The sequence below is a fragment of the Columba livia genome, chromosome 17 (assembly GCF_036013475.1).
Source record: "Columba livia isolate bColLiv1 breed racing homer chromosome 17, bColLiv1.pat.W.v2, whole genome shotgun sequence".
NCBI lineage: Eukaryota > Metazoa > Chordata > Aves > Columbiformes > Columbidae > Columba > Columba livia.
Window position 1 is genome coordinate 6,248,339 of NC_088618.1, and position 11,319 is coordinate 6,259,657.

Below are 11,319 nucleotides of genomic sequence, written 5' to 3' on the forward strand. Positions count from 1 at the left end.
CCGTAAAAGAGACTTATCTGGTTGGTGAATTTTTGTTTGCACAATTTCTTTAAAATGCCATGAGCATGAGAGGCAATGCTCTGGGGAGACACATGAATGCTTCTCCCATGTAATGTGCCGTGTCCTCCCTTGCAGGATGGTGGTGTACAGCGGGGACACAAACCAGTCTGCTGTCCTCTATGACTCGCTGCGTGCCGACAGCGTCCCCTTCGAGGGGGTGATCAGCGACGGCTCCTCCATCAGGATTGACTTCCTAGCAGAGGAGCCGGCGTCCACCACGGCTTTCAACATACGCTTTGAAGGTGATGTGCTCTCATTTTGGTGCCCCTGAGAACCCCAGACCAGCCTCAAGAAGCACCCCCAGGCCTTGGGACATTCAGGCAATTTACTAGAGAAATCTGTCAGAAGGGTCTTGGCTGCCTTGGCACCAGCAGAGCCCGTGCTCCGCTGTGCCGCAGTCCCCATGTCACTGCAGCCACACAGGGCAACCCAAACCTCATCTGGGGTTGGTGTAGCTTTGAGGAATGCATTTGCCTGGCAATAAGTGGGAAAAGAAATAGCGAAATGCTGTTGGTGAGCTGAATGTCCACAGGATGTGTCTCCTGTGCCTGCCGTGGGGCAGCCCTGGGGCACCAGGTGCCGTGTCCAGGATGGGGCTCCTCTGAACACAGGCTGAAAAGGCCATTGGTGCCATTGGAATTACACAGTCTGTGGTGACCGCCACCACCCAGTCTGTCCCCTCAGTCCTCATAGCATAGCACTGCTGGGCACTGAGCCCACATCAGCCGTGCAGATAGGGCTGTCCTGGCTTCTGCCTTCCCCAGCCCCACCAGCGGCTCCTTTGGGGACGGGGCACTGGGCAAGCCCCAGGCAGCTCACACAGGTTTGCTCCTCTTGTCATTCAAGTGCATCCTGCTGGTGGGATCAGTCCTGTGGGAGCCTCCTGCCTTTGAGCAATCTCAGTAAGGTGCAGTAATCCCAGGGGAGATTGCTCAGCAAATACAGCAAATGGCAACACAGCAAGTGTGTGACTGATGCTGAGACACAATGGAAATAAAGTTTGGTTAAACCTGTGTGGCTCAGGACAGATAAACTGTTGTTAATCCAAATTGCCTGTAAAATATGCCATGGAAGAGGACACCCATGCAGGGCAGGAATGGAGGAATGTGTTTCCAGCTGAGCATTGCATCAAAGCCCCAGAGCTGAGGTGTGAGGAGCAGGGGGTGGGCAGTGCGTCCCCAACCCAGTGCTGTGTCTCTGTGGCTAACGGGAGGTTTGTCTTCCAGCCTTCGAGCGGGGCCACTGCTACGAGCCCTACATCCAGAATGGGAACTTCACCACCTCCGACCCCACTTACAACCTGGGCACCACCGTGGAGTTCACGTGCGACCCTGGGCACTCCCTGGAGCAGGGCCCTGCTGTCATCGAGTGCGTCAACATGCGGGACCCGTACTGGAACGACACAGAGCCGCTGTGCCGAGGTCTGTCCCCATGCACAAGGCGATGCTGGGGGGGGCGTGAGCACCCCCAGAGCCCTGTCTGAGCCCCACCTGCCTCTCGCTCCCACAGCAATGTGCGGGGGGGAGCTGACTGCCATGGCTGGGGTGATCCTGTCCCCCAACTGGCCGGAGCCCTACGCGGAGGGGGAGGATTGCATCTGGCGGGTCCACGTTGGCGAGGAGAAGCGGCTCTTCCTGGACATCCAGCTGTAAGTAGTCCAGACCTTGGCACGTGTCTCTGCCCTGTCAGTGCTCAGCCTACTTGGCTGCATTGTCGCTGCTCCCCCCAGCCACAGACCCATGTCTTTTCCCTGTTCTCCCCGTTGGAGCTTTCCTAATGCCCTATGATGCCCTCAGCATCCAGGTGGAGGTCCAGGGCAGTACCAGTGCTGCTCCCCAAGCTCAAAGCACTGTTAAACCATCCATTGCAGTAGGTAATTTCTTCTGAGACAGCTGCTGGACTCCTCTGGAGCAAAGCCACAGGGAGTGGTGCCATAGCAGCACGTGGCCATGTGCGTCCCAGGGTGACAGCAGCACTGTCACAAGCTGGTTCATTCAGGGCCAGGAATGCCTGGGGACATCCCTGAGCTGGAAACCTCAGCTTAGTCTTTGGGCTGAGTGTGACAGAGGGAGGACAAGGGGCTGTGGGAGGCTGTGTCCAGCCCTGTGTCTTGTGCCCTGCTTTCTGCCTCTTCTGGGACCATAAAATGCACCAGTTCCACTCCCGCCTGCCAGCCCACTGCTGTGCCATTCAGTGACACAGCTCAGAAAGCTGTGGGGCTGTGGAGCAGAGAGGCCCAGCAAGGCCCCAGCTGCCCTATCCGGGCACAGGCAGACACGGCAGCACTTGCTGCAGGGGGGTCAGAAGGGTGGGGGATCCAATGCCAGGCTGGGAGCCCTTGGCATGATAATGCTGCCAGTACAAAGGGAATCTTCAATGCTATTTTTGGTTTTCAAGTGGAGAGTGTGTTTCAAGTAGGGGCTTAGAGTCATAAAGGTTTTAAAGCTTTCTGTAAAACTCACAAGTTGGAGCTCCCAGTGCACCTCTCTCAGCTTTGTGGGTGCTTGGGCTGAGCAGAACTGGAGGCCAAGTGATTTGAAGTCATCAAACATAAATGTCACTGAGAAAATCATGTTTGACAGAAAGCAGAGATTTACTACAAATGTCAGCTTGCCATGGGGATTAGCTGGGCGCCTTCCAAGAACATTCTTAATAAAATGTTTGGGGATCAGCTCAGGCATCTCCAAACAAGGCTGAATTAGATGGGCCAGTGTGCAGGGCAGGGGTCCCGCCATGAGCAATCATGTCCTGGGCTCACGGGTGTTTGCACACACAGCCAGATGAATCCTGCCCAGGTGCAGCAGTCCAGGTCTGGCTGGGGAAGTTACTTCAGCCTCAGACCTGATGAAGACTCCTTCTGCAGGTCCAGGAGCATCCCGTTTCTCTCCCTGACGGGAAAGGGGTAGACATGGTGTCCCTGTCCCAGACCCTCCTGCACTGTCCCGTAGCGGAGCACTGGGTGCTGGCCGTGCCCCGGCATGCAGGACCGTCTGTGCCATCCTTGGGGTTGATCTGATCGGTTCGCCCATACTACTGCTAACAGCACTGAGCAGGCAGCCAGCGGTGGGGCTGCAGGGGCAGGAGGAAGCCTGGCAGCTCCCCTGCAGGAATGGGACATGATGGAGCCATGTTTCCACGGGGATGAGCATCCATTGTCTGCTCTTTGCTTGGAAGCCCTTTGCTTGCGCCCAAGGCACAGCCCCATCCCTGCAGCAAACGGGGAGAATGGGGCTGCTGCCCGGGCTGGCCCTGGCCCTGCAGCAGCGTTTGCTGCCTGCCCGCCTGGATCCCAGTCATTCCCTGCTGCATCCCGGCCGAGCCGCCCATCCGCGGGCCGCCACTGCTCTCTGCTGGCCGCGGGGACAGGCGGGGACAGCGCGGACGGCAAGATGACACCGGGAAGCTACAGGTTCGCCGTTTGAAAACCCGCTCTGCGACCCCACCGGGGGCAGGCCGATCCCACAGCGCTTGCCCAGTCTGCCTGGGGATGGCACAGGTCTGGGGACAGGTCACAAGGCAGGTTGGCTGCACGGCAGTGCTGGGGCAGGCGGTCTCCTCGCTGCCACTTGAGCCCGACACCATCACGTTACTCCCCGCCCAAGCTGCTCGCTAGCCGAGCTCTCCTTTGCAGCCGCTAACCGAGCTCTTCTTTCCAGCCTGAACCTCAGCAACAGCGACATTCTTACCATTTACGATGGGGATGAGCTCACCGCCCGCATCCTGGGGCAGTACATCGGCAGCAGCGGGCCCCAGAAGCTCTACTCCTCCAGTCCCGACCTCACCATCCAGTTCCACTCGGACCCTGCCGGGCTCATCTTCGGGAAGGGGCAAGGATTCATCATGAACTACATAGGTAGGGAGAGCAGGGTGCTGAGCGCATCCCTGGCACTGTCACTGCAGTGCAGGTGGGGACTGTGACACACAGCCAGACCAGGTTGTCCAGGTACTGGGTGTGGAAGCAGGGAGAGTTGCTGTGACACCAAAACTTTTCTGCACAACTCACTTTCTACAGAAACCCCTAGCCCCACTGCAGGTCTCTGGGTCAGTCAGTTCTGGGGTGGTTCTGCAGGAGGACAGCTGCATTTTTGGTCCATGTTAGCCCTAATCTAGCCCAGTGCAACTGTGGAGCAAAACAGGGAAGGAAATGGCTGGAAACGGGGGGAAATCCCCCCAACACACACACTCAGGCACGGGGTTGATGGCACTGAGGTGCTGCAGTGACATGTCCTCCCAGGAGAGGACACTAAACCCCATCCCTGGGCTGGCTCCGGAGATGGGCATCCCCAGCTCACAACTCCTTGCTCTGGAGGGGCTGAGACTACACCTGGAGACGGCTGTTCACATGTTCTTTGGTGCAGCCGTGTCCGCCAGACCAGAGTGGCTGGTGCCCAAGGAAGGGACAAGGACTAGAAAGGACACTCCTTCCCCACGGCTGCCTGCGGTCTCACTGCCTGGCTCTCCCCCTGCCTGTCTTCCCTTGGCAGACTTCTTCCAAGCATGCTCTTTCCACTGCTGACAGCCCTGGTTATGACAAACAGAGAACAAACTGCAATGCAGATCACCTGGTCCCCTCCTCAATGCACTGCAGCACACAGGGTTGGAGACAGCAGGGCACAAACCCCTCACCAGAGCAAACCTGCTGTGCCGTGACCATGGCATCAACACTGCTCCTCGTCTGCAGTCAGCACTGAGCCTTGTGTTCCCAGGCTGCTCTTTTTGTCCTGAGCCCAGCACAGACACTGCCCTGATCAGTATAGCACTATGCCTGCTTTTATTGTCAGGGCTGGGGAGGCTTCAAAGAGCCCCCATTACCTGCTGCTGCACCTTCCCTCTGCCCAGGTGACGCCACCCGGAGACCAGGCCCCACTGTCTGTGGTGCCTGGGATCAGAGAGCTGTTGGGGAGGGACAGAAGCATGGCAAAGAGCCGCATGTCCCCATGCAGTGGCTCCGAGGAGGGCTGTGTTGCGGGGTTCCACTCGGTGAGTGACAGCCAGCGTCTCTCCTGGCTGCAGAGGTGTCCCGCAACGACTCCTGCTCTGACCTGCCTGAGATCCAGAATGGCTGGAAGACCACATCGCACACAGAGCTGGTGAGAGGGGCCAAGATCACCTACCAGTGCGACCCGGGCTATGACATTGTGGGGAGCGACACCCTCACCTGCCAGTGGGACCTCAGCTGGAGCAGCGACCCCCCCTTCTGCGAAAAGAGTAAGTACAGAAGCAGCATCTGTGCCCTGAGCAACGTGCTGCTGTCCCCTTGGCGTCCCTGTGACCACACATCTTCATGACCACTGCCGTCCCTGGCCACCGTGTCAGGGGTCCCCACTCACGCGGCCTCTTCTCCCCAGTTATGTACTGCACAGACCCGGGGGAGGTGGAGCACTCGACCCGCCTCATCTCCGACCCGGTGCTGCTGGTGGGGACCACCATCCAGTACACGTGCAACCCCGGCTTTGTGCTGGAGGGCAGCTCGCTGCTGACCTGCTACAGCCGCGAGACGGGGACACCCATCTGGACCTCACGGCTCCCGCACTGTGTCTGTAAGTTCGGGGGGTTTCTCTTGCTCTCCTGCAGCTCAGCTGCTCTTCTCGGGGATCCTGGGAAGCTCTCCCCTGCAGCTGAGACCTTCCCCAGCCATGCAGGGTGGTGCAGAGCTTTGAGCTACTTGAAAGCGGGATGGGGTGAGATCTCAGGTGCTTCCTCAGCTCCTTCTCTCCCTTGGCAGCCCAAGCCCTGGGGCTCACGCCACGATGTGTTCCCTTTCAGCCGAGGAGTCACTGGCCTGCGATAACCCAGGACTGCCAGAAAACGGGTACCAAATACTTTATAAGCGCCTCTACTTGCCAGGAGAGTCCCTGACCTTCATGTGCTATGAAGGCTTTGAGCTCATGGGGGAGGTCACCATCAAATGCATCCTGGGCCAGCCATCCCACTGGAGTGGACCCCTGCCCGTCTGCAAAGGTAATGGGGGACCTGGGGTACACAGGGACAGCCACAGTCCCTGACCTGGGGCAGCCTGGGGACCTTCATCTGGCTGCAAACCCCCAGTGGTTTTCTAGTCAGGAGTTAAACTCACCTGAGACCTGGGTGTTTTTCTGGGTTTATTGTGCTTTTTTGACACAGGAGGACCTTCCTGTTGCCACTAAGCTGCAAGAATGGATTGTCCTTAATTATTGCTTAGTGGGAATCCATGGAGACCTCGTCTCTGGGGCAGCAAGGCTCTCTGGAGGGTACCACGGCTCCAGGCAGAGCCGTCCTGATGGTGTCTCACTTGCCCAGTCCTGAGTGTGAGCTTACAGAGAGCTTATTAAAATCTGAAAGTCTGCAGTGTGGCTGGGATCAGATGGGGCAGGGAGACACTGAGCCCAGGCTCCCTGTGTAGCCAACAGCTGCCAACACCCAGTCAAACCCAGTTACATACCAGTAACTCTCCATTTCTCTTCCAGTGAACCAAGACAGCTTTGAACATGCTCTGGAAGGTGAGTGGGATGATCTGCTGGGTGAGGCCCATGCGGGGCCCTCAGCCAGAGCCTGTGAGGAGCTGGGCAGGAGGGAGGGCAGAGGCAGAGGGGGGATCGCAAGGTTCTTGAAAATGCCAACATAATGGATCCTGTCCTTTCAGTAGCAGAAGCCGCTGCAGAGACGTCTCTCGAGGGGGGCAATATGGCCTTGGCCATATTCATCCCAGTGCTGATCATCTCCCTGCTGCTGGGAGGAGCATACATCTATCTCACAAGGTGGGACATTCAGCCAGGCTGGGAGAGCCCCATAGGGACATGGCCAGGACTGGCTCAGCACCGCTGTGCTCTCGCTGGCCGCATACCCCAGGAATGGGTCTGGGGACCCAGCACCAAGGTCTGCTCCAGGGTCCCTGGGGGGCAGGGGGAGCCAGGATGCGGGGACATGGGAGGACAGGGCTGGCTGTGCTTTGCTCTGGGGTCCTGCTATGCTGCCCAGTGACTCCCATGTCCCCCCCCACAGGTGTCGGTACTACTCCAGCCTCCGCCTGCCCCTCATGTACTCCCACCCCTACAGCCAGATCACGGTAGAAACGGAGTTTGACAACCCAATCTATGAGACAGGGGTGAGTCTTGCTGCACCCATCCCTCCCTGGGGACTGTCCCCATGGGGAAGTGACGGGGGGATGGCTCCATCCCTGTCAGGGGTTCTGTCCTCCTCTGGCAGGCGGGAGGGGACAGAGGGGGTTGCAGGGTCTGGGCAGGGTCAGCACCATTTCCCTGGGAGCAAAACAACTCCTGGGGCCTCTCTTGCCACCTGGGAACAGGGAGATTATCCTGAAATGCAGCTGCTGCCCTCAACTGTTTTTTTCTTGCTCTCAGGAAACAAGAGAATATGAAGTTTCGATATAAGGACATTGGTAAGAGAGTCTCCGACTGTGACCTTAATGTGCTCTCATAGAACTTCCTCAGTAACTAATCCAGAGACCACGTGGAGTTTGGTTGGACCCCTGGACCTGCTGTTGTCTTTCCTTTTGCCTCTTTATTGAAGATTTTACTGTTTTCTTCACTGTATTTATTCTATTTAAACTGCGATAGGTGTGCTGCAGAGCCCCAGGCGCAGGCAGCAGCGGGAGCCGGGGCAAAGCCCGGGGGGTCCTGGGGAGGTGTGGGGGCGCCCGTTGTCCCCCACAGTGTGGCAGCACGTTCCCTGGCACTGCCCACAGACATGCAGGTGGATTTCTGCGGTTCTGCTGTTGTTAAAAATTAAAAACGTCTCCATTGCAAGAGCCTGCAGTTGATTGCTGGGAGCTGAGGTAGGCGCAGAGTTTGCTGCAGGGGCTGCCAGCCCCCTATCTGTCCTTGCTCCCCTCGTCCCCAGCGGGACCTGCAGCTGGGGGCTCAGGGACCACCAGGACTTGTGTGCCACCGGTGCAGGGACCGTCCCCGCTGTGGCTCAGGAAAGCTGCCGGCCGGTGCAGAGCCCTGCTTGCCATGCGGGGAGCAGGGGACGGCCTGGCACACACGAGGTACATGCCACTTTTCTTTTCCCGCTTTGCTTTGGATGCCGAGAGGCAGTGAGCCAGGAGTCCCAGCTCCACGGAGAAGCATTAACCAGCCACCCCCAGCAGCCCCCAGGACACCACCCTGGGCACCAGTGGAGCAGCCAGTGCCTCTGCTCACCCTGGTTGTTCCTCATCAGTGACTTCATCACCCTTACCAGGAAGAGCCCAATCCCACTAATGGGACCCTTGTCCCCCGGTAGCATCTCAGGATAAGCAGGAGGGAGCAAAATGGGCAGAAATCAGCCCAGCAAAGTTGGTCCCACCAGAGTGGGACCCCAGTTTGAGCCTCAGCATCACCCACCCTACTTCACTGCCTTCACCCCTGTCAGAGCTGGCCACAGGCTGCTCCCCAGCTATGGGAACGCAGACCCCCAAAGGGCCAGCTCCTCCCTGGGCCCCCCCCACTGCCAGGCCCTGGGGATGGCAGTGAAGCCACCAAGGTGTCCTTGGCTGCTGGTGTCTTTCTTTTGTCCTTGTAGAACAGCAATTGTAACCACAGGAGACTGGTTTAGGTTTGGGGTGGTTAGTGCATCTCTGCAGTGTACAGCTGAGACTTAGTTTTTTTCCTTTAAAAACAATGAATGTGTGTTTGTAATTTGTAAAGGTTAAGAAAAAAAAAAAAAAGAAAAAAAAAGAAAAAAGTGCCAAAAATGTACTAAGCATTTCATTTCCCTTCATACATGTCTGTTTTTATAAGAACAATGTGAAAATTGCTGGGATTAAATATTTTTGAACATGATAAAGTACTTCCATGGGAAACTCTAGCATTCAGTATAACCTCAATACAATTTGTTCTGTACTTTTAAATGTCTGAAATCGGTTTGCAGAGACTTGGACTGCAGGCCTGGTGCAAGCGAGGGTCAGCACCGAGCACGTCACACACCTCACCGGGCCACAGGACGAGCTGACACAACCCTGGGGACATCTCTCCTCTTACGGGAGTCAGCGCTGGTTCCACCTGGACCCAACACCACCCGTGCCAGCCCAGCCGCAGAGATGCCTCATGGGGTGGGTGGTGGTCTGAGTCCTGCCCGAGGCACTGGGACCCCTCTGCAGACCCACAGCCATGTCACAGAGGATGTGCAGAAGGTTTTCAGAAGCCCTGCTAGCACAGCCCTGTGGGTAGGAGGCCTTTGGGGACTTAGCCTTTCCATGCCCTGAAGACTCATGGCCATCACCTGGCAGCTCCCATGGGACATGTGCCTGCTGGGGACAGCATCTCCCCAAAACCACAGGGAGAATATGGGGGGGCTGCCTCACCTGCCACCTGTATGTCTCCACGCTGGCCTCATCCTGCAATGCGCAGCAGATCGGCATGGTTCAGAGCATTTCCCAACACCTGCAGAGCCCCAGGTTTCCGTGGCAGTGGCCAACGGGGAGGGACAGGGACATGCAGCCCCCCCCAGCACCCTGGGAAATGCCCCCAGCTGGGGCACCTGCCACCCTGCCAGAAAACCCAGGGCCTCCTGTGTATCCCTGCACTGCCCCACATGAAACAGGAGAATAATCCTGCACTCTGAAAATGTGCTTTTTAAAAAGGTTACAATGTGACATAAGATAATAGCTTCGTTTAGCAGCTGTTAGGCTAATGCACAGGGGGGCGAAGGAGCCAAGGCTCTGATACAGAGTATTCCCGGGGGAGGAAGCTTGGGTTATTTTTGGACAGAGATTGCAACAGAATTAAAATGAAGGGGAGAAAAAAAACCTCTTGATACTGCTGTTCCTCCTCGGTGACGTAAAGCAGGAGCCAATCTCTGGCTTTGCGCTTTGTGCCGCGGATGAAGCTTTGTCTGAGCGCAGCAGCCACAGCCATTACCCGCCTGTCCCCCACGGCGGGGGGACGCAGTGTGCTCGTCCCCTGGCAGTCACATAGCCAAGGGTCCCTGTGCCCACCCACCCGCCTGAGCTGGGGGTGGAGCAGCAGGGACCCCTCACCTCCCTTACAGCTGCGTTGCAGGGTGGTGAGGCAGAGCATCCCTCCCCAGCGGGATTTCATATAGCCATTCGCTGGCCACATCCCTGCACCTTCCCCCATTGTTGGGTTATTTCTCAGCAGGAGTCAACAGCGGCTTGGGGGGAACCGTGCGGAGGTGGAATGTGATTAAAGAGCAAAGAGCGGGGGGGGCTCAGGCTGGGCCAGCAGTAGAGCAGTGCCCAGAGGCAGAAATGCTGTGGGAGGGATGCAGAGCTGAGGGATAAAGCCAGGCTCAGAGAGTCCTGCACACTTCCTGGGCACCAGCTGCTCTGGCAGGGGCTCAGGGAGCAGGAGCTGTCAGGGTGGAGGTCTCCTCGGCTCAGGGGCACAGGGAGGACCCCTCTGGGAGCACCATCCCAGCTCCAGCCTGAATGCCCTCGGAAATCCTGGCCCTGGCAGAACACAAGCCAGATTTGGCTCCAGCCGCATCCTGGCGGCGGCTCAGGGGGACACCAGGCACTGTCTGCCCTGGGAGCACATCTCGGGAAGAGGGAGAAGGAAGGGCTGGAGCCAGGAGGCTGCCGTGCAGATGGGGCTCCTGCCAGGGTGTCGCTGGCAGAGCCGTGCCAAGCACATCCTGGGGCTGCTCCCGGTCCTTGTGCTGTGTAATGGTCTAGTGCCTGCTCTCGTTGCCTGTTTGTCCCCTGCCAGACCCTTGCTGTCCCTGCCTGGGGCCCAGTGACCCCTCCTGGTGCAAGGGGATCCCAGCTGGGCCATGATGGGAATGACATCTCCTCCAGATCCCCAAGCTGGGGGAATCACCCATGCCAAAGGAGAGGAGCAGGGATCTGCAGAGCACAAGCCCGAGAGGAGTCTTGCAGCAGGGTTAACCCTTCTGGCATCCCTGCCAGAGCCTCTGAAGAGCACAGGGCAGGGGCATCAGGTCCCTGCATGCTCAACATGGGGCAGGGATGGGTGGTGCAGGATGTGTTGTGAGAAACCTCTGTGCTGCATGTTATGGGCTCAGCATTATTGGGGGAAGTGCACAGCAGGGAGTCAGGATAAGAGCCCAGACCTTCAGATCTCAGTTCCACCCCCTCACCCCAGTGCTGTGGGAAAGCTGCACAGCAGAGAGGTTGCTGGAGAGGGTGCAGCATTGAGAAAGGGCTTGGTGCGCTGGGGGGTGAAGAGCCCCAGGTGACATCCTAAAGGCAGAGGAAAGAGAGAAGAGATGAGCAGCAGAGCAGGGAGCAGAGAGCAGAAGGCAGATGGAGGGGAGAAAGGATGAGAGAGCCCAAGAGCCAGCAGACGCTGTGGCTGC

General features: G+C 57.8%; 1 protein-coding gene across 2 annotated transcripts in view; it reads left to right on the forward strand.

The window, feature by feature from the left end:
* The window catches only part of SEZ6L (seizure related 6 homolog like), a 38,984-nt gene extending 30,155 nt beyond the window's left edge, over positions 1-8,829 (forward strand). Inside the window, exons 7-17 of one of the 2 annotated variants that reach the window (XM_065033642.1) lie at positions 136-302; positions 1,287-1,481; positions 1,570-1,708; positions 3,717-3,913; positions 5,074-5,268; positions 5,409-5,600; positions 5,827-6,021; positions 6,507-6,539; positions 6,686-6,797; positions 7,042-7,144; positions 7,401-8,829. In XM_065033642.1, coding sequence (XP_064889714.1) covers positions 136-302; positions 1,287-1,481; positions 1,570-1,708; positions 3,717-3,913; positions 5,074-5,268; positions 5,409-5,600; positions 5,827-6,021; positions 6,507-6,539; positions 6,686-6,797; positions 7,042-7,144; positions 7,401-7,430 — 1,558 coding nt within the window. In that variant the 3' untranslated portion in view covers positions 7,431-8,829. Of the gene's footprint in view, positions 1-135; positions 303-1,286; positions 1,482-1,569; positions 1,709-3,716; positions 3,914-5,073; positions 5,269-5,408; positions 5,601-5,826; positions 6,022-6,506; positions 6,540-6,682; positions 6,798-7,041; positions 7,145-7,400 lie in introns of both variants that reach the window. The other variant, XM_065033643.1, reaches the window with a different exon arrangement.
* The last annotated feature ends 2,490 nt before the right edge of the window (positions 8,830-11,319 follow it).